At 48.8% G+C, this 27,163-nt stretch overlaps 4 protein-coding genes across 8 annotated transcripts; 2 read left to right on the top strand and 2 right to left on the bottom strand.

Moving 5' to 3' along the window:
* Positions 1-217: 217 nt before the first annotated feature.
* Positions 218-3,122, bottom strand: NDUFB6 (NADH:ubiquinone oxidoreductase subunit B6). The gene is made up of 4 exons (XM_032126002.1): positions 2,785-3,122; positions 2,617-2,709; positions 1,497-1,541; positions 218-379 (listed from the first exon to the last, which is right to left on the bottom strand). The coding sequence occupies exons 1-4, from the start codon at positions 2,962-2,964 to the stop codon at positions 311-313; spliced, it is 387 nt and encodes a 128-aa protein (XP_031981893.1). The 5' UTR covers positions 2,965-3,122; the 3' UTR covers positions 218-310.
* A 487-nt stretch (positions 3,123-3,609) lies between these two features.
* EEF2KMT (eukaryotic elongation factor 2 lysine methyltransferase) lies at positions 3,610-9,540 on the top strand. 3 transcript variants are annotated; one of them, XM_032125998.1, is made up of 8 exons: positions 3,610-4,159; positions 4,226-4,288; positions 4,897-4,977; positions 5,164-5,265; positions 5,421-5,626; positions 6,848-7,155; positions 8,085-8,234; positions 8,961-9,540. In XM_032125998.1, exons 1-8 carry the CDS (start codon positions 3,812-3,814, stop codon positions 9,059-9,061), a joined length of 1,359 nt encoding a protein of 452 aa, XP_031981889.1. In that variant the 5' UTR covers positions 3,610-3,811; the 3' UTR covers positions 9,062-9,540. The 3 variants fall into 3 exon arrangements, with proteins under 3 accessions (XP_031981889.1, XP_031981891.1, XP_031981890.1); XM_032125999.1 differs by having other exon boundaries at positions 3,797-4,159; positions 5,493-5,626; XM_032126000.1 differs by lacking the exon at positions 5,164-5,265 and having other exon boundaries at positions 3,615-4,159; positions 5,493-5,626.
* ALG1 (ALG1 chitobiosyldiphosphodolichol beta-mannosyltransferase) lies at positions 8,083-20,760 on the bottom strand. 3 transcript variants are annotated; one of them, XM_032125997.1, is made up of 15 exons: positions 20,502-20,760; positions 20,349-20,426; positions 19,016-19,119; positions 18,407-18,555; positions 17,811-17,900; positions 17,047-17,157; positions 16,076-16,191; positions 15,158-15,196; positions 14,521-14,580; positions 13,700-13,810; positions 12,639-12,753; positions 11,849-11,924; positions 9,536-11,521; positions 8,597-8,774; positions 8,083-8,481 (listed from the first exon to the last, which is right to left on the bottom strand). In XM_032125997.1, exons 1-13 carry the CDS (start codon positions 20,719-20,721, stop codon positions 11,387-11,389), a joined length of 1,404 nt encoding a protein of 467 aa, XP_031981888.1. In that variant the 5' UTR covers positions 20,722-20,760; the 3' UTR covers positions 8,083-8,481; positions 8,597-8,774; positions 9,536-11,386. The 3 variants fall into 3 exon arrangements, with proteins under 3 accessions (XP_031981888.1, XP_031981887.1, XP_031981886.1); XM_032125996.1 differs by having other exon boundaries at positions 8,083-8,774; positions 9,536-9,702; positions 10,804-11,521; XM_032125995.1 differs by having other exon boundaries at positions 8,083-8,774.
* A 5,231-nt stretch (positions 20,761-25,991) lies between these two features.
* LOC116452174 (keratinocyte proline-rich protein-like) lies at positions 25,992-26,963 on the top strand. Its single transcript, XM_032126368.1, has one exon. The coding sequence runs from the start codon at positions 25,992-25,994 to the stop codon at positions 26,961-26,963; it is 972 nt and encodes a 323-aa protein (XP_031982259.1).
* The last annotated feature ends 200 nt before the right edge of the window (positions 26,964-27,163 follow it).

Raw genomic sequence — 27,163 nt, 5'->3', positions numbered from 1 at the left:
GTGTGTGTGAGGAGCTCAGCCTGCCACTGCTCCTTGGAGCAGCCTGCTCCAAAATCCGTGGGATCCAGAGTGTCTCTCTTGTCACCCCAAGGCCCACACTGTCCTGCTGCCAGGTCTCATTAAGCGAGTAAGGGGGTTGGAGATCCCCAGGATCCAGCAATAACAAACTCCCACATGAGGAGCACCCGGAATGACACGGACTAAGGGGACAGAGGAGCTGAGACAACACAGAATAAACTCTTTTATAGAAGAGACAAGGCAGGTGCAGCTCTCGCCGTGTTCACCCAAGGAGGAAATCGGCTCCTGGCCATCAGTGGTGCCCGTGGGGATCTTCTTTCAGGGGTGGCATGATCTCTCCAGTCTCTAAAATCCTGTCCCCCTGCGGGATGAGAGCACGGTGAGCATTCCCTGTGGCATCCAGCCTCCCCCTGCACATCCCAGTCCTTCAGGGAACCTGCAGCTGTCCTCACTCCCAGGCAAGAATCTCACCACAGCTCACCCAGGACATTCACCCAACATTCCCAGAACACTGCAATAACATCACAGCAAAATTACCTGAAGTCTGTACTTGCTTTATCCTTTGTTTTCACTACAGAACAGCAGCCACACATTTTGAGCCTGCCTTGTTTTAAAAATTCCTTATAGCACTGCATAGCCCCCTCCAGCAGCAATCAGTGAGTCCAAACCCACAGCCCAGAGCCCATGGAGAGCCCTCAAAAATCAACCTGCTGCCCCAGTGCTGCTTGTTCCAGCTCCAGGCACAGTCTTGGCCTGCTGAGCTGACCTAACTCAACTGAAAAATTAGGCTGAAGAGAGAGGCTGAAGGTTGACCTTCAGCATGTTGCTTTTGTGGTTGTTCAGGATGTTTTATAACTTTTGTTTTATAATTTTATTTTAGATAGAGCACAATTAGGAGGTGTTATGCCAAAAATGGGCAGCAGTCAGAAAGGGCAGAGCTGATCTTCTGTGGGAATATTTGCCCTCTGACTTGTTGCACCAATCAGTAACAGCTCAGAGCAGCCTGAAAACAGAAAAGACCAAACATTGTGATGCTCTCTGCTTCACGAAACTTGTCCCAAGCTGAGGTAACACAACTCTTCGGGGATACCTGAGTGTGGGGGACCTTCAGGGCCACCTGGGACCAAGCCAGAACCAACATTTCAGTGCTGACAATGAGGAGAAGCAGAGCCACTCCTGTGTGAGTTCAGGTGTAATATCACTGGGGCTTTGAAGGCCCATGCCCAAAGGGAATGTTTGTATTTTCCACCCAGGATGAGCAGCATCAGCCAGGTTCTGTCAGCCAGGTGCTACAGAGGAGGTAACACTGAAACAGGGACTGAGGACAAGATGAAAGTGCCCAAACCCACTGTCCCTGTGCTGCTCCAGGACCAGGCTGCCAACAGAACCCAGGAAAGCTGTCACTAGACATTCCTCAGGTGCTGCACAGACCTCCCCAGAAACCCCTTCCCATCTGTGATAAGTGTTAAGAAACTTACAGGGAATATCCGTGGATTTGTCACAACCACACCGTGCGGTGTTTTCTGCAAGTGGGGGAGAAGAGAGGGAAAGGGTAAAGAAAACAGTGTTACTTGGAGGAAGCACAAAGCATTTCCAAAATGGGCACCCTGATCCTTCCAGAATACAAACTGTGCTAAGCACAGGGCTTGTTAAACCTTCCACTGCTTAGAGAAATACCTGAGGCTACAACAGTCACACCTGCTGGGAGGGCAGGGCTGGCCCTTTTCCTTCCCCACACCAGCAGCTGCCCTGGTTATTCCCAGGGCTGTTCCTGAAGGACAGGAACAATTCAGACACAACTTTTCTGCTCACAGCACAGGCAAAGCTGGGCACTGCCATAATCGTGGAATGGTTTTGGTTGGAAGGGACCTTAAACCTTCCACCCCTGCCATGGGCAGGGACACCTTCCACTAGCCCAGGCTGCTCCAAGCCCCAATGTCCAGCCTGGCCTTGGACACTGCCAGGGATCCAGGGGCAGCCACAGCTGCTCTGGGCACCCTGTGCCAGGGCCTGCCCACCCTCCCAGGGAACAATTCCTTCCCAATATCCCATCCAGCCCTGCCCTCTGGCACTGGGAAGCCATTCCCTGTGTCCTGTCCCTCCAGCCCTTGTCCCCAGTCCCTCTCCAGCTCTCCTGGAGCCCCTTTAGGCCCTGCAAGGGGCTCTGAGGTGTCCCTGGAGCCTTCTCCTCTCCAGGTGAGCACCCCCAGCTCTCCCAGCCTGGCTCCAGAGCAGAGGGGCTCCAGCCCTCAGAGCACCTCCATGGCCTCCTCTGGACTTGCTCCAGTAGATCCACATCGTTCTGCTGTGGGACCCCAGATCTGGAGGCACCTCTGCAGGTGGGGTCTCACAAGGGTGATTCTTTGTGATAAAATATCACAAAAAATTTATACAGAAGTGCTACCCCAGCAAGGAAACACAAGTGGTGAACAGGCCATGGGGAATGACCTTCATCTGCAACGAATGTAAGCAGCACGTTCACACCTCCGGGGTGGGATCACTCCTCGCATCATCCCCCCCACCGGGCCTTGGGCTTTTTCCAGCGTTTCCCCGCCCCTTCCCGGGCATTCCCTGTAACCCCCGGGGCCCCGCACGCACCTGGAGATGGTACTTCAGGAAGTAGGTGATGGCCCAGGCGGGGAGCAGCACCCGCAGCATGACGAAGCTGCCGGTCTGGTAGGCCTTGTGCACCTGCGGGCACAGCGACAGTCAGGCACGGGCAGCGGCCCAGGAAAGGCCGCACGGTGCCCGCGTCCCGCCGCTCACCTGCTGCCGCCAGAGCCCGCCGGGCTGCAGGAAGCGCTCCCAGAAAGCGCCCACAGTCCCGAGCTGCCGCGGCGGCAGGACGGGCTCCCGCGGGCTCAGCTCCTGGTCCCGCAGCCAGCGGCGCCGCAGGGCGCGGAGCTGCTGCACCCGCAGCCTCTCATCCTCCGCGGAGCCGCTCATGGCGCCGCCGGCCCGCTCGGTCCGGTCCGGTCCCGTTCGGCCCCGCTCGGTCCGGTCCGGTCCCGTTCGGCCCCGCTCGGTCCGGTCCGGTCCGGTCCGGTTCGGCCCCGCTCGGGCGCCGTGTCCTTCGCCGCGGCGCGCGGCAGTGACGTCACATGGCGCGCAGCTGTGACGCGTCCAGCAAAGGCCGCCAAGGTGGTGGCGGGGCTGTGGCGGCTCCGCCGTGAGGGAGCCGGGAGTGTCCGGCCTGGGGAGAAACAGCTCAGGGGTGACTTAACTGTGGCTTCCTCCAGTGCCTGAAGGGAACTGACGGGAAAGATGGGGCAGGTCTATTTGCAACAGCATGGAGGGTCAGGACACAGGGAATGGCTTCCCAGTGCCAGAGGGCAGGGCTGGATGGGATATTGGGAAGGAATTGTTCCCTGGGAGGGTGGGCAGGCCCTGGCACAGGGTGCCCAGAGCAGCTGTGGATCCCTGGATCCCTGGCAGTGTCCAAGGCCAGGTTGGACATTGGGGCTTGGAGCAGCCTGGGCCAGTGGAAGGTGTCCCTGCCATGGCAGGGGTGGAATGGGATGGTCTGTAATGACCCCTCCCGGACCAACCATTCCACGATCCCAATTATTCCATTATTCCCATATTCTGTGGTTCTGTGATTCCATGATTCCACGATTCCACGATTCCACTGTTTCCATGATACCATTATTTCATAGTTCCATGATTCCATGACTCTTATGATCCCAGTGATCCCATGATGCAATGATTCCATGTTTCCACGATCCCAGTGTTCCGTGATCCCAGTGTTTCCCTGCTCCCAGTGATTCCGTGGTCCCCGTGTCCCCTGATCCCGATGTTCCCACCGTCTCCCTGCCCGGGTCAGGCCCAGCCCGGGCCCAGCCGATGGGGGCCGTGGCGCCCCCTGCCGGCCAGGGCAGCTCGGGGGGAGCACCGGGCGCGTCCCCGGGGATCGCGGGTTCGAGCCCCCGCTCGGACGTTCCCTGGTTCGGGCCCCCGTCGGGCGCTCCCGCTCCGCCTTCTGGGCGGCTCCTCCTCCGGGGACTGCGCCAGGCGAGCCCGGGGACTCGCGGCCTGCCCGGCCGTGCGCTGCGGGGCCATGGCGGAGCCGCGGCCGGGGCTGGCGCTTCGCTTCCAGCGCCTGTTCCTGGCGGCGCGGCCGCTCCGCTCGCTGCCCTGGCCGGTACGGGGGGGCCGGGCGGGGGGGAAGCGGCACCGCGGCGTTGTTTATTTATTTATCTTGTTTTAGGAACTCGAACAAAGCCTGCGGACTGCGCCGGACTCCGCGCTGCTCGCGGATATTCTGCACAAGGTGAGGGACAGCTCGGAGTCACCCCCGCGTGTCCCAAAAACCGCCGGGATTGCTCACAAATACAGGGATCGGTGACCCGGCGTCGCAGTGTTTCCTTGGCCCCTGCAGAGCTGCCGATTTCCTTCTCTGCCTGGTATTTGGGTGTTCTTCGATCAAAATTGAGACCCGCGTGCTAGAGCACTGAATGGCACAGTCAGCGCAGCCGCCCCTGGATATTCGGGGATACAGGGAATGGTGGTGCCTAAACTTGTCCCTGGGGATGGGAGATCACAGATCAGGCAGCAAAGCAACAAGGAAAGAAGGAAGAGAGGAGCAAAAGAAGAGGGAGAGTAAATTGGATTATTTGCACTCCATTTTCCTCTTTATTCTTTTGAAAAGGGAGATTTTTGTTGCCACAAAAAGTAAGAAATTCGTGGCCCCAGATCTGTAAACTCACAAACCAGTCAGAAATCATCCAATTTCAATTTCTGGCTTAGCATCTCTTGTACAGACTAAATCCCAGTGCGTTTCATGGCACCCAGAGCCAATTAATGGTCGTTCTCTGGCCCTCAGTGCCTTTCCTGAACCTTCCCCTGGGTAATTGGTTTCCATGGCTGTTCTCATTTTAGACAATTCTTCACCCTCTGTGTGTGAAATATCCCCCTTCAGCCAAGTACAGGAGGTGCTTCCTGACCGAGCTCATCAAAAAGGTACCTCTTGCTTTTCAGCTTATTTTTCACTAATTTTTCTCTTTTTTTCCTTTGAAAATACCTCATGTGATAACCAACCACAGCATTCAGTGTAAATGCAATGTATTAAAATGGGGCTTAGAGTGCAACTGTTTTCTGATTCCTGACAATGTGATGCCCAGAGCTGCCCTGTTCTCCCCCCCACAGCACGAATCCACAGCAGCTGAACCCCTGGATGAACTCTACGATGCACTGGCAGATGTTCTAAAAGAAGGAGAATCTACTCACTGTTACAAAAACTACTTACTGGTAAACACTGACACTGTTCTAAACCGTATTTACTCACCCAAACTAAGCAATAATTGGCTTTAAAAACTAAGCAATAATTGGCTTTAAAAACTAAGCAATAATTGGCTTTAAAAACACCCACCCTGAAGCCTGGAGTGCTTCCTGCCTTTTTTCAGGTGCTGCTGTTGATTGTAAACTCTAAACCCATGGTCTGTGCTGATCCACCTTTGCCTTCTCGTGTCCTGCAGCCCACGGGGGACTGTGTGAGCCTCTGTGAGAGCACAGCACTGATCTCCGGGGGCACCACGGGGCTCGTCACGTGGGAAGCTGCTCTGCACCTGGCCCAGTGGGCACTGGAGAACCCCAGCGTGTTCAGGGACAGGTATGGCAGCAGCAGGGCTGGAGTCATGAGGAAAGATGTGGTCATTCATGTAGGATCACTGAATGGTTTGGGTTGGAAGGGACATCATTCCACCCCTGCCATGGCAGGGACACCTTCTACTGTCCCAGGCTGCTCCAAGCCCCAGTGTCCAACCTGGCCTTGGACACTGCCAGGGATCCAGGGGCAGCCACAGCTGCTCTGGGCACCCTGTGCCAGGGCCTGCCCACCCTCCCAGGGAACAATTCCTTTCCCAATATTCTATCTAGTCTTTTCCTCTGGCAGTGGGAAGCCATTCCCTGGGTCCTGGCCCTCCATGCCTTGTCCCCAGTCCCTTTCCAGCTCTCCTGGAGCCCCTTTAGGCCCTGCAAGGGGCTCTGAGGTGTCCCTGGAGCCTTCTCCTCTCCAGGTGAGCACCCCCAGCTCTCCCAGCCTGGCTCCAGAGCAGAGGGGCTCCAGCCCTCTCATACTGTGAGCTACACAACTGTAATTTAATAACAGAAATATTTAATGACAGACTGTACACCCAAAATAACTGAAATTACACCCTTTTGCTGCTGAGCAATTGCTGCTCTTGTCTGTTCTGCAGCAGTCAAACTTTAAGCCAGGAGAGGACCTGTCAAGACATGGTTTAGAATGAAACCTTTGCACTGTGCAGTCTGACCTGCTCTGTGAGGGCACCTGTTCAGTTTTCAGTAATTTAACTAATGACCTTCACTCCACGCTGGGATTCACCAAGGATTATCTACACTAGATGATCAGTGTGCAGCTCTGATCACATCATCTCCACTTTATTTATAAGCAGTCAAGAGGAACAGGACTTTTGAGGAAAGATAATTTAATAATAATTAAGCTTACAGGGGAAGGAACTGTGCTGCTCAGTGTGTTTCTCCCCACTGACTGAAAACTGGAGAGCCAGCTCAGGTGAAACAACTGTGCTGCAGATGGCTAAAGCCAGGGGGTAACATCTCTCATCCCTGTGGTGGGAATGCTTTGTGCCTTACAGAAATCAGCATTTCAGCTAATTAATTTTGTGCTGACAATTCCACCCTCAGTTATTCCCAACTCTCCAGTTGCTTGGGACAAAGGTTAGGTTGTGGATGGTTCACTCAAAAATTATTGTAATTATCTGGAACTGATTTTACCTTTAATTATATTTAGAATGCTTTGATTTCCAACTCAATGCAGAGTCCTGATAGTACTTTTTACTCCGTTACCCTTCAGGACAGTCCTGGAATTAGGGAGTGGGATTGGTTTCACTGGAATTGCCATCTGCAAGACCTGCCAGCCCAGGACATTCATATTTAGTGACTGCCACCCCCGTGTTCTCAGACAGCTGGGAGAAAACATCCGGCTGAACGGCTTCATCCCGGAGCCTGCCGGGACCTGGAGCATCCAAACAGAGTCCCAAGGACAGGAGGTGGAAGGAGAGAACTGCCAAAACCCAAAAGTGATTGTTGCTGAGCTTGACTGGGGCTCAGTGACAGAAAAACAACTGCTGGGTCTCAGAGCTGACGTTGTCATTGCAGCAGGTACTGCACACTCTCAGGGGGAGCAGGGATGGGCAGGGCTCAGCAACCCTGGCAGCCTCTTGAGGAATAACAATAAAAAACCCCCAACTACCTACAGACCTTTTTTGTGTATAAATTTGGAGGGAGTTTTCCATTTCTAATAATGGAAAATGTAGTGACAGTAGAATGATAGCAGTGGTACCTGGTGAGACCAGAATGTCTCAGCTGTAGGTCTTACACCCTGATTTGGAGCTTTGCAAAGAAAAACCTGAGAATCCAAGTGGAAAAATGACTTTGTCATCCGAGGTATCACAGGATGCAGTGACTGGGAATTGTATAAAATGAGGTCACTGTGGGGTACCTAATGCCAGTGACGCTGCTCAGAGCCCAGCCCAGCCCCAGCTGCACTCTGAAGGCAACAACTGAGGGGGACTGACATCTCTCTGCTGTTTGCTGTTACTCATTACAGCAGGATGTGCCCTTGCCACGTTGCAGCACGAGTACCTGCAGTGGCACACACACCTGGACACCGCTGTGTAGTAAACATCCCCTCTGAGTGTCAGCATTCCCCCACCTTGGTGCTCCCTCAGACCTCTCACCACCGTTTCTGCTCTCCAGGGAATGCCTCCAGATGAGAACTGCTGCAAGTCCTTGGCATCAGCCTCTAAACCACTCATTGCTAACAGGGCAGGTTTGTTTTGCCAAGGGCAGTGGGAACAGGGAGCACCAACACTCAGTGGTTCTGCTGCCTCCCTTAGGATGGGCTTAAATAAAACATCTGCCAATCCACTTACAAAAAGGAGCACTGATTTTCAGTGATGAAGGCATAGCACATAAAACATCAATATTCTCCTGCACTGTGAAGGTTGTATTTCTGCTTTGCAGTTTTTATTCTGGTTTTTGCTCAATTCTCAATAAATATTGTATGTTTCTCTTTTGGTTTTTTGTAGATGTGGTGTATGATCCTGAGATAATTTTAGTCCTCATTGGGATGCTACAGAAACTCTCCACCTCCAGAGCAGACACAAAAGCTCCTGAGGTGTTCATTGCCTTCACAATCCGAAATCCAGCCACGTATCAGCTCTTCCAGGCTGAGCTGGGTGGGTGCCTGTTCCATCCAGTGTTCAATAGTTTTGCCTTTTTGCCTCTTTGGCCATTACCTGTTCTGTGGTAGAGAGGAGCAGGAGCATTTGTTGGTGAGGAGCATTGTCCAAGAGGAGGATCTTATCCTAGAGCTGCATTTAAGAGCAGTAGCTTTTCCACGTGGATCTGAGCAGGAGCTTGGAATTCACCTTTAGGTAGATCCTGGCTATCACAGCTCACATCTGTGAGGGATGATTTGTAAATCTGGTGCCAATAGGAAAGTAAAAAAAGGTTTAAGCTTAAAGGAGGGAGCCATCTGTGCTGCACTGTCACAGTGATAACACCTCAGATGCAGCCTGAACCCTTTATCTTATCTTACCTGTTCTTTGAGGGTTAAAAGCCCCAGCTAGAGATTAAACAAAATAGGGATTTGGGGGTTTTTCTTCATATACACTTCTAAAGCCTCTTTTGCAGTCTCTTTGCTGCTCAGCTGGTGTTCAGCAACTGGATCTGATGATCCTTGTGGGTTCCTTCAACTCAGGGTATTCTGTGAAATTCTGGGTAATTCACAAAGTGACACTGAGTGTTCAGCAGAGGCATTAATGGGATTTTAAAAAAACACTCATAAGCATTTGCCTGTAGATCACAGCATGCTAAAGATCTCTTCTTACAGAACTGGTCATGCAACTTTTGCTCTTCATTTTATTAAGCATAAATATGATTCCCAGTGTTTCTCTTCACAGATAAAGTTGGGATCAGGTGGCAGATGATTGCAGCCCACAGCAGCTGTAATTTTCTCTATGATGTGCAGCCAGATGTAACTATTCTACAGTTATTTATATAAGCTTGGCAAATAGAACTGGAATTTTGAGACCAACAGGAGCTGTGTCAGCCTTGTAACAAGATTATCCTGAATTCTGGAAACAAGAGATTCTGAGGATACAACTGTACACGTGGACATGTGGAGTTCTTCCTTCCTGTAATTCCCCGCGTGGATCCAAGCCTGCTGCTGCCCCTGGGAAGTGAGTGAACCCCAAGCAACAGAAACCAAAAAGCCCCAATCACACTTGGACTCTGTAGAAGACAACAGAATTCAAGTGGGGGTTTTTTCCCAGCTGTGTTGTGATTTTTAAGTGTTGGGGGCAACCTGCAGGATGAGGATCTCCCACAGACAAGGGAGCAAAACAATGGTTCAGAGTAATCGATGGGTTTTGATATTAAAACCAGCTCTAATTGTCTGCTCTGGTCTTTTATACTTGTCTGTACATACTTGCAGTTTGGGTTATCTTAAAAATCCCCAATAAACAGTGACCAATACCTGCAGTTGTGTCCAGGAGAACTCTGCTGTAAATCAGGTGCATCTTTACTCTGCAGTGGTGACAATTCAGAATTGATGTCCCTTTCTCTCACATAAGGATTGCCACTTCCACAGTGGCTGCTGGGAGTGAAAAAGGAATCACACTCCACAGCAGTGCTCCAGGTATCCTGCAAGGAGGAAGGACTGAGCTCAACACCTGCTCTGAAACTTTCCATCATCCATTAATCATTCTCCTCTTGGGCAGCATTGGTCCTGAAGCAGAAAAATCAAAGTGCTGCTCATGCTCCTCTTTTGACTTCATTTTCTCTATTAAAAGCTACTTAAAAGGAAATGAAAAAAACCTTCAACCTCCTCCTTCTGTAGCAATGGATGATACCTTATCTTCTTATTCAAGCTAAAGGAGACCACAACCGCTGGGATCAAGCAAGAAGAACCCCAGCCCAGGTTTTTGGCTCCCTGTCCCCAAAAAGAATGAACTCAAAGGTGTTATTTCTAGAGGAAACACAAACTGAAAGCCCACACAGGAGCTCCTTTATCTCCCCTTACACAAAACTCAAATCAAAGGTTCTGTACAGAGCTCATTTTGGATCTAAAAAGTTCTATTATAGGAAGATGAAACCTCTCTAAAGCTTTTAGCATTACTGTTTAATTAGAGAAGTGCCTGATTTACCTCCCTGAGCACAGGAATGGCCAAACCCCCAGAGAGGATTTTGACTGAAAACAGGAAAAAAAACCCACAAAAAATTTGGTAAATAAATCTTTGTGGATCATTCTTCCATCAATAAGCTGGAGGTTTTGCCAAATTCCTGCAGTAAAGCAACTTAGCTCTTTATTTTCACCCTTTCCCTTCTGACAAAAGCAGATATTCAATGGTTGCTCAGGCAGAGTTTAAAACTGCTGGTGCAGAACCCACTGTCCTCACCTCCCACCCTGAAGCAGGAGCTCTGAGGAGCACTAAACACAGTCCAAACCAAGCACATTTACTCCTTCAGTGACTGACATCTTTTTTATCACCAAAAAGGTGATGAAAAAAATCTTCTAAGCCTTAGGCTTGCATGTGGGTACTGAGCTTAATAAAAAGCTGAAGGCTGTACCCGAGCAAGCACTCACAAAGCAAAGTGCCTTTGGATTAAGTTATACATACTTTACTCATATATTTTGGGTTTATTTTTCCCTTTTCTGTTCATCTGTTCAAAAAGAGATCAATTTTATGTTCTTTCCCAAGGTAAATGGGCACATTCATTTCAGAGTACAAGGAGAACACTCACTGCAAGCTCTGCTTTCCTCTAAGTGCCCAGTAAAGCTGTCACAGCCAGTGCTGTGCTTCCACACTCCTGCATGCACTGTCAGAAGGAAAAACAACTTGGAAACAAAATGGTTCTGTCTCAATAAAACCACACAGGAGGATATTCAGTGCTTGGGCAATTAACTGGTAAATCACAGAATCATTTAGGTTGGAAAAGACCTCCAAGACCATCGAGTTGACCCGCTGAAATGAACCAACTCAAATGAAAAGCATCTGCCATATGCTGAAAAACCCATAACCCAAATCACCTACTACTGTGCTGACTGTACAGGAGGTAAAGCTGGTAAGAGTTTCTATCTGTATTCAAGGATCTTCACCAAAAAGGGACCTTCAAGCAGCACAGGTTCCCACACAACAAACAGCCTCAGCACCTTCAGCACCTCCTACTCACCCAGGAAGCTGAAATTGTAAAGGAAGAGTGTGAGAACCCCATGCCAAGATGAAAGAGTTAGAAACTGGAAGTGCAGACAATACAAAGCGTTTATTCACTGTCTCCCAAATCTCTGCAGCTGCAGGAATGTATTTGACAGCCTCCTTCCCCCCAGTCATTCCTTGTTCCCCAGCAAGGGAAGGACGATCTGGTCCCAGCTCTCGTCCCAGCGCAGCTGCCGCGACACTCGCAGGTTCTCTCGGAAGCTGTGAAGTTTCCCTTCCAGGTTAGGGAATTCCAAGAAAAGCATCTGTAATTTAAAAAGCAAAACCACAGAAAAATAACCATCATGTTCCATTTCAGGCTCATTCCAGCCTCCCCAGTGTTAACCCTCAACTACAACTGCAGTTCTGGGGTCTGGCCCCACAAAGAGAGACCAAGGACAGTATCTGAAATGCTTTTGCCAGCTTCAGATTCACATTGAAACAGAAGTGAGGCAAACAATGCTCAGCAGGCCAAGCAGTACCTTGTGAGAATGCAAAACACACAGGTGATGCTCAGATCTGAAAAGGCTGCTCACACAGTGGCACCTCTGGGGTTATTTCTGGGGGGAAAGAAATCAGTCAGAGCCCTTTACCTTCAGTTGTTCTGCAAGTTCCTTCGAGTCCCTGAATATCAGACCGTTCTCATTGTGTTTCACCAGCTCGTGTAAACTGTGAAAAAAAGTCACAGAAGGAAAACTGAGGCAAAAGGCAGCGAGTTTTATTTAAAATGTTGCACAGTGACACCCAAAGAGACCAAACCAGGATATCTGATTATGATTCCAGATGTCACAAGCTCCACACCTGACAGAATGGAATTAAACAGGCAGTTTTAAACAGTTAAAGGCTTCTTCTCCTTTCTGTGTCAGATTAAATCTACAACTGTACCAAAGGGCCCTCATTCTGTCTTTGTGCCACTCATCTGGACATCCATTAAAAACCAGGGCAATCATCTACTTTAAAACTAACCCACAAGGAAAATCTGTCCATGATCCATCATGAAATCTTCACAGAGAATTTATCTCCTTTTATAAAGCTACTGTTTTCTCAAAGGACCATAAATTCCAAGAATGCCTGTGCATATACTCAGCCTTTCACTGAACAGATGTGTCTATGCAGAAGAAAGCCTTTTTAAAAATTAAATATATGGAAACAGTGGAATACAGAGATTTTTTTAAGGCAAGTGGTCACATTAAATGCTCCCAATTTTGTAGAAACTAGTATTAATTTTTAAACTTAAAACAACCTTGATTTCTATCTTACTGAATTTTAAAAATGGTATAATACAGGAATCTCATTAAATTCCTGCAGTAGTTGCTGAACTTTGGCTTTGTAAGAATATTGCTCTAGGTGATTCCCTTGAGCTGTAACAGAATAAGCTCTTACCATTCAAAATGTATTGCACACACAGGTAAACAGCAGCCAAACATATCCACCACTTTCATGGGCAAATCCAAACCACTGGAGGATTGATGGAGACACACCCCCAGGTCTGCTGAGCCTGAAAAACAAACACAGCAGAGTCTGAACTCTCTGAAAGCAGCTCCTCTGTCCCCCTGCAAACCTTTATTTCTGTGCTGCTCTGGATGGTGCAAGTGAAACCTTCAACTATGCAGACTGACACAGTTTCAAGCCATCAGGGGAAAAAATAAAGCACAGGATGTTTTGTGACTCACATGAGTCATGTTTTAGAAAAGTGATAAGTGAGTGCATGTTAAATTAAAGGGATTTCGAAGTTTTATGTATCTTAAAACAGCCTTTCTGCCTCTTAATCTGCTAAAAATGGGTAAGTAAAGGAAAACCCCATCACACTCCAATCAGGATACACTGCATGGCTCACTATTGACCTCTCCCAGTTGAGGTCAGCTCAAAACAGAGGAATTACAGTGTGATTTTACAGACATTATGTTCATTACTTGAAAAGGACCAAATAAACAGTGTTTTACAGCCACATAAATTGTCAGGCTCTAACTCTGCAGAAGGAAGATCACATTGAATATGTATTTTATTACTTTATTACTCCCACTTCATGCTGTTACAATGAAGATGCTGAGGGAATAACATTCCAATGACACGTTAATTTAGAATTTCAGCTGCTTTTGGTTGCTCAGCCAACAACTTTTTCATTTCATTTACTGGAGTGACCCTGAAATTAAAGTAGAACATGCACAGACACCTGTATTTCAGCACAGTTGGAAGAAACAAAGAGTGCAAAGAACAGGCTGAAACAGCAACACAGCTACTTCTTGGGAAAACAGGGAAAAGCTAGCCAGAGGAATTTAGCAACTTTGCTGGAATGAATCAAATCCATGAATATCCTGTCACTAACCAGTAACATTCCTGACTATATTCTCCCAGCTTCTGTGCACAGTCTGCATCAGCCCCCTGCCACTGTGCCAAGTTGTTTCCCACACATCCTCTAGCCTATTCCATCACCCACTGTTTACCAAGCAGAAGAGGGTAATCCTCAGCTTCCAGCCATGGTGTACAGATCTGGATATGCTTAAAGTGCAGTTTTTGGATCAGTCCATTGTAGTAATCTTTTAGAGGTCCTTTGCCTGTTTAAAACAGAAGAAACTGTTTTATCAAGATGACTGAAAACAGTGAGGTCTGTGAAATACAAGCTCCTGTTGGATCAGGTGCACAAACAGGATACAACACTTGTGGTATCCATAAAAAGACATGAAAAATCTAAGTTCCCTTGAAAGCAATGTGCACCTGGACTTCTCTTACTCAGTAATACAATGAGTTTTCCATCAATGTAGAATTGTGGAGTTCTTAAGGTTGGCAAAGCCCTCTCAGATCAAGTCCAGCTGCTCCCCAGCACTGCCAAGGCCAGCACTGACCCATGCCCCAAGTGCCACATCCACATGGCTTTAAATTCCCCCAGGGATGGGGATTCCACCACTGCCCTGGGCAGCTGTGTCCATGACCACCCTTTCCATGAAGGAATTCTCCCAATGTCCAATCTAAATCTCCCCTGGCACAGCTTGAGGCTGCTTCCTCTGACATTGCTTTTGCAGCATCATCTCAACATTGACCTTAAATTGTTTTTCATGCAGAGCTGGAGCAGACACGGAGGCTTTTTAAAGATGTGCCATTAGTAGATGGTGCAATAATTCAGCTATAAATCACTGTTCTTATAACCAGACACAAAGGAGAGAGTCCCTCCTCTCTCCCCACCAGCAACAAAAGAGTCAGCACAGAACAAAAGTGACAATGAAACCTTCTGTTAGCACCGAAAGAATTGTAACACAAATATTCTTACCTGTTATCACACACACTAAAGCTGGAAGCTTGGCTCCCTCCTTGATAAACCTCTCATAATCTGGAGAAGGTAAAACACTGGTCAGAGCTGACGAACATGAGGGTGCTTGGTTTAAGAGTGCTGACAGTGCTTTAATTATTGAGCTTCCCACTACAAGCAATCTCCTTACAAGCATGTATCTGTAACACAGCAGTAAATTCAGCAATGTTAACAGTTACAGACTTCTACAGAAATAAATCAGGCTGTTTATGCACTATGCATAAAGCATTTCTGCAACTGCTCCCCAATCAGTTGCTCCAGCAGATCAATTTAGAATTGCAGCTGCAAAGTCCACAAGATAAGACAAAGTATTCCCTCCCTTCCTATTAGCAGATGCCTGTGGAGAGTAGGTCTAATAGCTCAGAAAATAAAACTGCAGTTTAGGAGCCACTTAGAGATTAAATTCTCCCTGACATCTCCTCTAATTGAATTCAGATGTTGCACTGCTGTATTTCAATTACTAATCTGAAATTACTGCTAATTAATCAAATACAACTGCATTTTCATCTGAATATAGAAGCACTGCTCTTTAGCAAAACCCTTCTTAAGTGTCCAGAAGACCTCTCTGAAAAAGTGAGATCAATTCCTTCATACCAACCTTCTAAAGCTCTCAAAAGGACTGAGAAGTCTTCATCCTCTGAAAGAGAAGGCTTTATTAGTGACATTCATATTTCTATAATATTTAATTTTTGTCTTTAAATAACAATTGAGATTTTCCTCATCTTCACCTACACAATTTCAATACAGACCATGTACTCAAAAGTTAAGTATATAGTCTGTATTTAAAGATTACTATTTACTACAATGTACTATTAAAAATCCCCTAGTTTATTTTCAGAAATAAAAGTCCATAACCACGCACAGTGTTTATTTATTTCCCTTGCTGGCAACATGACAGACAAACCAGCTACAAAAACTGCACATCTTCGAAGTCAGCAAGTTAAAATTTTCTAGTTTCTAGGACTGAGAATTAAATATAAAAACTGTCCTGATTATTCAAAGATAAAGACAATCCTGCCCATGGTCACTAGAAATGGATTTGTTTCCACTCTCTGTTCCCTTCTTCATACAGAGGGAAAAAAATGTACATAATTATGTAATAAACATTATCAGAAACCATGGAATCACAAATTAGTTTGGGTTTGATGGGACCTTAAAGCTCATTTCATCCCAGCCCCCTCCATGGGCAGAGACACCTTCCACTAGAGCAGGGTGCTCAGTAAGGAGAAAATATTTGAGTTTCTTAATCTGTTTTACACCAGCATGCAAGATAGTATGTATAGAATGAAAGCTAAAAAAAACAAGTAGTAAACTTCTTTTAATCATTCTTAAAGCTGTGCTCTATAATTAAAATGTAACTTCTAAAAAATCATTTGTAGCATTACATAAGTTATACAATGTTTAGTTGTATCATACACACCTGGTCTTCAAATCCTTCCAGGAAAACAAAGGAAAAACACAACTTCAAGTGTGAGAAAGTACCAATTTTATATGAAAAATAAAACTGATTCCCAACCTGTCCAGCTGGTGCTGCTGATGAGAAGGGCTGGCCGGCCCCTGGTCTTCACCACATTCCCACTTTTCCCATCCCTCTCGGTGAAGGCCGATCCCTCGGCACTGGGATTGACAGCTCTGTACTATGGAAACACAACTTCCTGAGGATGAGCTACATCCACAGCCAGCAACAGCAGGGAACACTCTGCTTAACTGGCATGAATTCCCAGACACTTGGCTTCAGATTTGCTGCTCAACTTGTCTAGGAACAGTCATTACATTACAGAAAAACCAGGACAGGGCAGGCCATTTTTCCCTCTTTCCTGCTGCTACAGGCACAATTCCACTTTCCAACCAAATGTTTTCCTTCACAAGTTGAGCAGAGTCAGCCTCCCTTTCCACAGTCTGTCTCACACTTAGCACAGCATGGAGGCCAACAGCACATTTATTCAATTGAACTCAGAACCTACACATTCTGAGCTGGGCATTTCCAAAAAACCCCCACCACACACTACAGATTTCACTTCATTTTCAAGCATTAATTTGGTGAAGTTAACTCCCTGGTACATCTCTTACAGGTGAGATCCTGCACACAGCCAGAGAGGAGTGTTTAACCCTTGGACCAAGATCCTGAAGGCTCTCCACAGGAATTAAGGAAGGGATGCTATTAAGGAAACATCCAACCACTGCAGTGTGGGTCAGTGGGAAGCAGACAGCTGCAGAGCTCCACCCTAGATACTCATCACAGATTGCCTCGCTGCTTATGCCAACTTCTTTAAAAACAAAACACTTCTACCTCTTGTGTCACCACAGTTCAATCATTTCACTTTTTCTGGCCTGTCCTAGTGACAATTAAGGCAACTCAAAGCCCCCTGTGCCTGCTGGGGGTCAGAACTTGTGACCCTCTCCCCCACAAGTATTTCTGGTCACTTGAGTGCCACAACTCCATGTCCCTTGGTTTAGGACTGTAAGGGCAGCTGCTCTTGCACATACCGTGGTTTGAAAGGCTCATAGTCCTTGGCAAGTTTCATGTACAAATTGTGTTGGAGGTCTAGTGGTGTTTCCTTAAAATAAGATGCTGGTTTGTCATACAAAGTTACAGCCCTGCAAGGAAATAAATGTGTGGCTTAAATAAGATACAGATGTAACAACATGCACACGGTACAGTGGCAGGCTGCAGCAGTGTAATCAGAAAGAAATTAACTAAATCAATACAGCAAAGTAATTCATTTTTTGACTCTTACAACTTCCCTTACTCCTGAAATTTGCTGGAACACAGCAAGGTGGACACGAGTAACAAAGAACCCCTTTCTTCTGTGCATATTCTAGGGGTGAACTGCACCTGTAAAAACTGCAGACATCACTGTCCTGATTTTCAAACTTACTCCATAACTGGCCCTGAGCAACTCTGATCATGAAGCCCTCTGACTGGAAAAGACAAGCTGGCAGGCCAGACTAATTGTTCAAATCCCAGTGATATCTGTCCCATTCTGACTCCACGGGCAGCCTGCAGCAAACTTCCACGGCTCCTGGGTTGGCACCCCAGTCAATGGGGTGTTAGTTTAGAAGGATAATGAAGATTCCTGAATGCTCACACTCCACTGGCTCATCACAAAACTGAGCTGATGTGTTTCATCGGTGATGGATGGGCTCAGGAGAGCTGCTTTTGTCATTACTCTGAATCCTGAATCCTCAGGGATCTGTTCTTTCATTTACTCAGCACACACACGCTGAATTGTCTGAGATCTGTGACTTACTTGATCTTGAAATTCACCCAGAGATCTTTTTTCATGGCATCAGTGACACACAGGTTATAGTCAGACAAGCGCCCAAAAAGCTTTTCATACCTGACAGAAATTAAATGTCAGTCAGAAACCACAGGCAGGCAATTGCAGCAACTGTCCCCAGTGCCCATGCTTGATAAAAGCCAAACAACACCCAAAGAAACCCAACTGCTCCCAGAACTGAAATCTGATTGCCAATTTTTGATGAACTCCTACTCTCCAAAGCCTTTAAAGCCTTTAACTACACATAACCAATTATATTCAGCAAGGAGCTGTTCAAAGAAGAGCTGGAGTATAAAGCAGCATTAGAGAATAACAAAAAAACCCAGCACATATAAAGAAATTCCAGTAACAAGATCAACATTTGCATATGCACATAAAAGCAACCTGCCTACTTCCTGCAACCCCCCTCCCACATGTTCAACAAAAGCAGCTGCAGAAAAGAAACCAGTTTTACACAGCAAAGCCCAGAAATCCCTCCCTGTGCCAATTATATTCTCCCCACTGGTTTCCATTCTGCATTCCACCAAGGCATGTGCTTTATAAAGAGCAGGAATGACTGTACAAACCATTTTGCAATCAGGACTAGCGGGTGGTTCCTCCCATGACTCAGGCTCATGATGGTGTATCCATAGTTGTGCCAATCAATGATGAGTTTGCTCCCCCAGAACAGTCCTGCCACCCAGGCAACAGCTATACTGGGTAAGCCTGGGGGATTCTGCTCAAAAACCAAAACAAAAATAGCATAAGACTGTAACCAAGTGACAAGCACAAAGCAGCTACCAGAAACAAAAAATCAAATTGAAATTGCAGCACTTTAAAGGAGCTTCATAAACAGAGACTTTGTATTCACCTATGAACACTGGCAGGTACTTCAAATTTAACCCTGGGATCAAGATCAAAACTCCCCTCCAATAAACACACCAACTTTACTAGTAAGATTTAATCTTTACTACTACCCATGCCAATGAAGTTTGAAAGCACAATTAACGGGAAGAGAAAACGTGACTTGTTAATAGACAAAGTTTAGAGCCAAAAAATACCTGGATACAGGTTTACACCACTGATGAGGCCAGTTCAGCTCTGAAATAATTAGAACAATGTCTGAAACAGCTTAAAATGCCCTGTAATGTAGCACTACTTATTTTTATTGAAATTAGTCCCAACACAAAACATACCTGAAGAAGAATATAGGATGGCTGTTCTATCCTCAGCAATGTGTACAGTAACTGCACTGACTGCACGAGAACCTTTAGGACGTACTGGAAAAGCTTTGGACCCACTGCAAAGTGACAGAAAAGCAGGTAAGAACATTAGAGCTCTCCCCACAGAAATGTGAGCATCGTAACAGAAGCAGGCAGCTCTGCAGAGACAGGGTCAAAATAACATGAAAATGGAAACCTGTTTAATAACTTTACCCACGACCTGGGTAAGTGACTGAGTGCACCCTCAGCAAGTTTGGAGATGGCACCAAGTTGGGTGAGAGTGACAATCTGCTTGAGGGTAGGAAGGCTCTGCAGAGGGATCTGGACAGGCTGGATCAGTCCAAGGCAGACCTTGAGGGGCTGGAACATGTCCAGGGAAGGCAACGAAGCTGGGAAAGGTCTGGAGCACCAGGAGCAGCTGAGGGAGCTGGGAAAGGGGCTCAGCCTGGAGCAAAGGAGGCTCAGGGGGGACCTTGTGGCTCTGCACAAGTCCCTGACAGGAGGGGGCAGCCGGGGGGGGTCGGGCTCTGCTCGCAGGAAACAGGGACAGGAGGAGAGGGAACGGCCTCAGGCTGGGCCAGGGGAGGTTTAGGTTGGATATTGGAGAAATTCCTTCATGGGAAGGGTGGTCAGGCACTGGCACAGCTGCCCAGGGCAGTGCTGGGGTCACCGTCCCTGAAGGGATTTAAAAGTGGATGTGGCACTTGGGGATATGGGTCAGTGGTGGCCTTGGCAGTGCTGGGGAATTGGCTGAACTCAAAATTCTTAGAGGGCTTTTCCAACCTTTATGATTCTGTGATTCTACTCTATGATCACTAAAAAGCTACATAAACATCTTGTGATCCCTACAAATTCTCATTCTGTATTTTGTACAGAAAGAAATCATAAAATCATGAAATGGTTTGGGCTGGAAGGGACCTTAAGGCTCATCTCACTTCATCCCCTGCCATGGGCAGGGACACCTTCCACTATCCCAGGTTGCTCCAAGCCCTGCCGAGCCCTGGCCTTGGACACTGCCAGGGATCCAGGGGCAGCCACAGCTGCTCTGGGCAACAGGGGCAAACACAAGGTGAGGGAGGAAGAGGCAGAATGAAAATAATTTCCACATTTCACTCTGCATGTGAACAGCACCAATGTACCGGCAGCTGTTTAATCCAGCGACTCCTGTTTTTAATAGAGAAAGGGAGCCAAGAGCGTGGAGCTCTGCGTGCGGCGGGGCTGGGCCCGCACACGCTGCGGGCTGTTCATCGTCCCACGCACCCCTCGCTCCCCGTTCCCTCCGCTCCCCGGCGCGGCCCTCACGCACCTCGCAGCCCGCGCAGCTCCGCCACGGGCACCAGCCGGATGTTCTCGCTGCGCAGCACGTCCCGGTGCGGCCGGTTCTCTACGAGGGGAGAGCCCGGTCAGCGGCGCGGCCGCCCCGCCCGGCCCCGCGGCCCCCCGGCCGCCCCTCACTCACGGAGGTAGCCCAGCAGAGCGACCTCGCGCCCGTGCCGGGCCAGCGCCAACGCGTGGTACTGCATCCGCGGGCTGCGGCCCAGGTCCCCCAGCACGGCCACGCACACCCGGCCCGCGCCGCCCGCCCGCCGCCGCCGCCGCCACAGCAGCAGAAACAGCAGGCCCAGCACCGCGCCCGTCACCGCCGGCCACAGCCCCGGCCACGGCCTCGGTGCCGCCATCTTTGAGCGCCGGCGAGGCGGGAAAGGCGTGCAGAGCGCGCCCCCTGGCGGCGCGGAGGTGCCTCGCTCTGAGGGGACCCCGGAGAGGCGGCGGGACCGGGGCAATTACAGAGAAAGCGGTTAGTTAATTACAGCACTAGAGAGGGGTTAATTAATTACAGCGGTACCGGACACTCGTCCGTAGTGTTTCCTGCTAAATTTTAGCGTATCTCGAAGTCAGGGGTGATTTCAGGGCAGCCCCATTACCATCAATGCATGTGCTTGTCTTTATTTTGAATTCAGCTAAATCCCAACTAGATCTTCTCTGTATCTGAGTTAATACTCTACATATTCCTGTGATATCCCTCAGTTTGTTGTCTCAATCCCCGATCCTACCAGGTACTAAATCCCTTCAACATTTCCATCCCACTGGGTTCTCATACATGTACATAATAAAAAATTTCCACCTGTTTCCAGCTTGCTGATCCCTGTTTTCTGGTGGAAATACGGAGCAAACAGAAGCCTCCTGACAGAAACGTTTGCCACGTTATCTTGGCACCACGGAAGTGACTGAACACCACGTTGAAAAAAATCATTAAGTTGTACAAAAGATTAAAACTAAGTCAGTTGTACTGGCCAAGAATCCAATAGGTGGTATCAAACAATGCAGAAAACAAATGGTATTTCTTCACTACAAACAGGGATGAAGACACAAATGAAGGATGTTGGTGACCAGGGACAGGACCCAGGGAACAGCTGGAGCTGGGCCAGGGCAGGGTCAGGTTGGATATCAGGGAAAGGTTCTTCCCCAGAGGGTGCTGGGCACTGCCCAGGCTCCCCAGGGAATGGGCACGGCCCCGAGGCTGCCAGAGCTCCAGGAGCGTTTGGACAGCGCTGCCAGGGATGCCCAGGGTGGGGTTGTTGGGGTGTCTGTGCAGGGCCAGGGTGGGACTGGATGATCCCTGTGGGACTCTTCCCACTCAGGACATTTCACAATTCCATGATTCTCTCTGCAGACCCTTGTGGCCACCCATCTGAATGGTATCCTGATATTCCAGTTATGTTTCTTTGCCCCCTATGACAAAGCCAGATGTCAGACGTTGCATTTCCAGTGTTAACTCTCCACACTGCCAAACAGCAAGTATGTGGTAACAATGAAACAATTGTTTCCTTTTAAAACATGTAACTAATTACAAGTGTGGGCAGACTGGTTCCGCAACAAAATAAAGCCTGGAATGTTTGCTCAAAGATTCTGCTCAGAATGCATCTTTTTCTACTGAGAAAGCATAGAAGCATAGGATATTCTGAGTGGGAAGTGACCCACAGGGATCATCCAGTCCAACTTCAGGCCCTGCACAGACACCCCAACAATCCCACCCTGGGCATCCCTGAGAGCGGTGTCCAAACAATTCTGGAGCTCTGGCAGCCTCGGGGCCGTGCCCATTCCCTGGGGAGCCAAGGTTTCCTCAAGAAAAGCCCCACTGTCCCACACCCCTGTCCTGCTTTTACACATCCACCCCCGCCATGGCAGACACGCATCCATTCCAACCTGTAGGAGGTCTGATCTTTTGGGAATCCCTCATTTCAGTCCCTCCTACCTCACCTGACAGCTCCTTGCTGTGTATCATTTTAATGCAAAATGCAAATTGCTTCTCTGTTTACTTCCTTGAATAAAGTGCAAATATCCTGGCTGCAGTGGAATGAGGGACTGCTGGATTCTTGCAGGCTCTCAGGCGTAACGCCCCAACTCCTCACAGCTGTGCTTTCTGGCAGGTTATCAAACTATGTAAAATTACAAGTGTATCAGCTTTATGGATGCAGTGACTTTTTGTTTATGAAGGCAGAGTTGCAATAAAAGTCCTTTTGACCTTCAGAGCACTTAGCTGGAGAAGGATAAATAAGGTGCAGTCATCACTTCTGGCTGAGGCTCTGAAAACAGGGATGCACTTGAGAGAAATGCATTTTCAGAGACTACTGATCTCTGCCTGTATAATTTTTCATATTTATTGAATAGCAGTTCTGTTTTACAAAAGGCTTTTCCTGTCTCTTCTTCCTGAGCATTTCAGAAAGTTGGGAAATGCTGTTTGCATTTACTCTAGAAACAGTCTATCTGAGCTCCATCCCCAGTCCTCCTGCCCTCGATGGACTGCTGTGAGCGCAATAAACAGAGACAGAGCAGCCAAAATCCCTCTCACAAACGGAACTTCACTCATCCCAGAAGTCTCCAATTCAAATGTCTCGAGCAAATCTCATGACAACCTGCTGCTACCCTGGTTCCTCTTATTATCACATGATAGAAGTAGTAAAAACCTTTTAAAACTTGCATTTGCACTGAAAAAATAACATGGAATATCCCAGTGACAAGTATTTGCACCAATCACACCTGCACTGTGGGGTACAGGCTAACAGCACTCACAAACTCAATATGACTCCAAAGGGCTCAGAGCACTGGCGCTGTGCTATATCATCATGGGATAAACCAGGGCCATTTTTAACAGCAAGGCAACCTGCTTCTTGTGTTTGTTCTCCTGTTTGCTCAGTTTCTAAAGCACAACCCCTGCCACAGCAGAGATGAAAGGAGCTGGCTGCAGAATAACCTCAATTTGGAAACAATTCCAGGTGGTCTGAAAGTCCACTGCAGGTGGCCCAGCACTGAGCCCATGGCCTGGTCTGGTGCTGCTGGGATGCCCCTGGGCTTTGCCCTGAAGATGAAAAGCCTGTGGTGTTTGAAGGTAGGACTGGCCCTAATGTTCCTCTAACAACCCCCATGCTCCAAAATATGAACTTAATGTTATTTAGTACCTGCAGTGGCATGAACTGTACACCTGCTCTACCTCATCTAATGTCAGCTGTTTCCCATAAACATTTCACCAAGTCTTCCAACCTTCTTCTCTGAAGGGAAAATGCCACAGGATCACAGAATCAAGGAATAGTTTGGGTTGGAAAGAACCTTAAAGATAATCTCGTTCCAACTCACGGAATGAAAAGACCCTTTTAATACTCCTTTCTCCTCAACCACTCCAAACTCTGCACCCTTCTTGCAGCTGCTGCCTTTTAACCTCACCAGCTGCTTTTTATCTGCTTTATTCATTTTCTCCCAACCCAAAAAATCCCTAAGGAAGGAGCGAAGGAAAAATAAGCGACCTAGGAAATTTTTACACAACTTCCCAAAGACAATTTCTCCTGAATGGTTTGTATTGGCTTAGACAACTTTTCAGGCAGGTACAGGTTTAGGTTACAGAAATACATTTTCTATTTCCTTCCAAGGCATAGAAGAGGAAGGAGGGAGATAATCAGGAAAAGCAAAGCCAGTGTATATGGCTGATAACCACAGCCAAATTCAAATTAGTAATTGTTAGACAAGTTTTTTTCACAACAAAAAATTTGCAAATGGCAGGAAAATAATAAAATATTTCCTAATTGTGTTCATGCCCGAATTTTAGAGCTGGGCTGAACTTCAGGCTCAAGACAGAAGAATATTTGTCTTATATTCCAGTATATAATTGGAATTGGTATTAGATCTAGACATCAGCATGCACATTCCTCTCATGATAACAGAAAAAAATACGCACTGGCTGACCTCCACTGAGTGGGAAAAACAGAGATATTCTGACTTAGAGCCTGACTTAGACTTAAGTTAGAGTTGGGGTTGTGTCTTCATACCAAAGCTCAGCTGCTGAGATTCATTCGGCCCAGTGTGGTCACAAGGTGTTTTCCCAGCCCCTGCACACACCCGTACTTTAGACCCTGCATTTTGGGGACAGGAATGTGTTTGTGACACGCCTGGAATGGAGACTGGTTATCTTTAACAGCAGGTAGTTATCTCCATTAGTGGGGAAATCATGTGTCGATGCAAAACAAACACTGGAATTCTGGCCACCCTTTCCTCTTTGAACAGTTCTGGAAAAACAAGTCCCTTGTACTCCACTTATCCTCAGTGTTAGTGAGGTGGAAGGAGCTGCTTTAGAGAGGAAAGCAAACTGCAAAGCAAATGCACTGTATGGAAAGGACAGACTATTCTGTTTTCAAACACTGCTTTGTTTTTCATTCCCGTTTGGGAGAGGTTTCTGTTCCCTGTGGATTTCCAAAGGTGACTTTTGGCCCAGGGATTCTACACTGCATGTTGTGATTCCAGACTCTCTTGTAGGCTTTAGAAAAGACATGGTGAGTTTGGGAACTGGATGGAATCTTCCCAGTGGAACCCTTGGTACATGATGATCCCTGTGAAAAGGTGACGGTGTTTGAGCGAAAGACCAAGCACAATCCTGAGTGAGCTCCCAGAGCACTCTATTCATGCTGAGTTTAGACCATGAAAACCACATTTAGACCACCCTGGAGTTCCACTGGACAGCTTGTTTCCTAGCTGGAAACACAAGCAGGACACCTTCAGTTCTCCATGGCTGAATGAAACTGGAGGCATAACAAGCCATTAACTAAGATCCTTTAATGCACTGGCTTGTCCTAAGGCAGTTTTCTGGTTCATTTGTGACATAAAACTGCATTTTCCCACCTGCAAGATACCTGGTACAGCAGCACATTTACCTGTACCAGGTGTGCTTATCCTGGGAAAGCTAAGGTATAATCCACTGGCTATGGAAACTCGGGGTTCTCCTCCTGCAACACAGCCTCAAGTTTGTGGCTCCACAGCCCCACTGCCCAAGGCACAGGGGAGATACCTGCCCTTGTACCGCATCATTTATGGAATCAAGGCCTGAAGAGAGCTGAGGAGGGACTTTGACAACGTCATAGGACAAGGGGAATGGCTTCCCACTGCCAGAGGGCAGGGCTGGATGGGGTATTGGGAAGGAATTGTTCCCTGCGAGGGTAGGGAGGCCCTGGCACAGGGTGCCCAGAGAAGCTGTGGCTGCCCCTGGATCCCTGGCAGTGTCCAAGGCCAGGTTGGACAGTGTCCAAGGCCAGGCTTGGAGAATCCTGGGACAGTGGAAGGTGTCCCTGCCATGGCAGGGGGTGGAACTGGGTTACTCTTAAGATCCCTTCCAACCTAAACCATTCCATGATTCTATGATTTAGTTCTTTTAATCATGTATTTGACTTAGACATTTCTTGAAAGAGAAAATTCACTGATTTATAAACTACAGCTCATTTTCTTCCTAACTCCGTTAGCCATGGCATACCACAGGATCCAGCAACTGAAGTTAAATTTAGGAAAACCCAGAGTTGCCTGAATGTACCATCATTCCCTCAGTGTAGTTATTTTTCCCTTCTGGAAAATGGACACAATCTTAATCCTCCGAAAGGGGATGATGGATCTGCAGTGGCTGTAGGGCCGTATGTACTGTGCTGTCCGGGACACGCGTGAGTGCCAGACGTGCTGTGGAGAAACAGCCGGATCCTCGGAGAGAGTCCCTGCGGGAGCGCTATCCCGGATTCCCGGCCCGTGTCCCTGCCGGAGCGCTATCCCGGATTCCCGGCCCGTATCCCTGCGGGAGCGCTATCCCGCACTCCCGGCCCGTGTCCCTGCCGGAGCACTATCCCGGATTCCCGGCCCGTGTCCCTGCCGGAGCGCTATCCCGGATTCCCGGCCCGTGTCCCTGCGGGAGCGCTATCCCGCACTCCCGGCCCGTGTCCCTGCCGGAGCGCTATCCCGGATTCCCGGCCCGTGTCCCTGCGGGAGCGCTATCCCGCACTCCCGGCCCGTGTCTCTGCCGGAGCACTATCCCGGATTCCCGGCCCGTGTCCCGGCCGGAGCGCTATCCCGCACTCCCGGCCCGTGTCTCTGCCGGAGCACTATCCCGGATTCCCGGCCCGTGTCCCTGCCGGAGCGCTATCCCGCACTCCCGGCCCGTGTCTCTGCCGGAGCACTATCCCGCACTCCCGGCCCGTGTCCCTGCCTGAGCGCTATCCCGGATTCCCGGCCCGTGTCCCTGCCGGAGCACTATCCCGGATTCCCGGCCCGTGTCCCGGCCGGAACGCTATCCCGGATTCCCGGCCCGTGTCCCTGCCTGAGCGCTATCCCGGATTCCCGGCCCGTGTCCCGGCCGGAACGCTATCCCGCACTCCCGGCCCGTGTCTCTGCCGGAGCACTATCCCGCACTCCCGGCCCGTGTCCCGGCCGGAGCACTATCCCGGATTCCTGGCCCGTGTCCCTGCGGGAGCGCTATCCCGCACTCCCGGCCCGTGTCTCTGCCGGAGCACTATCCCGGATTCCCGGCCCGTGTCCCTGCCGGAGCACTATCCCGCACTCCCGGCCCGTGTCTCTGCCGGAGCACTATCCCGGATTCCCGGCCCGTGTCCCTGCCTGAGCGCTATCCCGGATTCCCGGCCCGTGTCCCGGCCGGAGCGCTATCCCGCACTCCCGGCCCGTGTCCCTGCCTGAGCGCTATCCCGCACTCCCGGCCCGTGTCCCTGCGGGAGCACTATCCCGGATTCCCGGCCCGTGTCTCTGCGGGAGCACTATCCCGGATTCCCGGCCCGTGTCCCGGCCGGAACGCTATCCCCGATT

The sequence above is a fragment of the Corvus moneduloides genome, chromosome 16 (assembly GCF_009650955.1).
Source record: "Corvus moneduloides isolate bCorMon1 chromosome 16, bCorMon1.pri, whole genome shotgun sequence".
Classification (NCBI taxonomy): Eukaryota; Metazoa; Chordata; class Aves; order Passeriformes; family Corvidae; genus Corvus; species Corvus moneduloides.
Note: the sequence above shows the minus strand (reverse complement) of the source record. Positions and strands in the feature narration are given on the sequence as shown.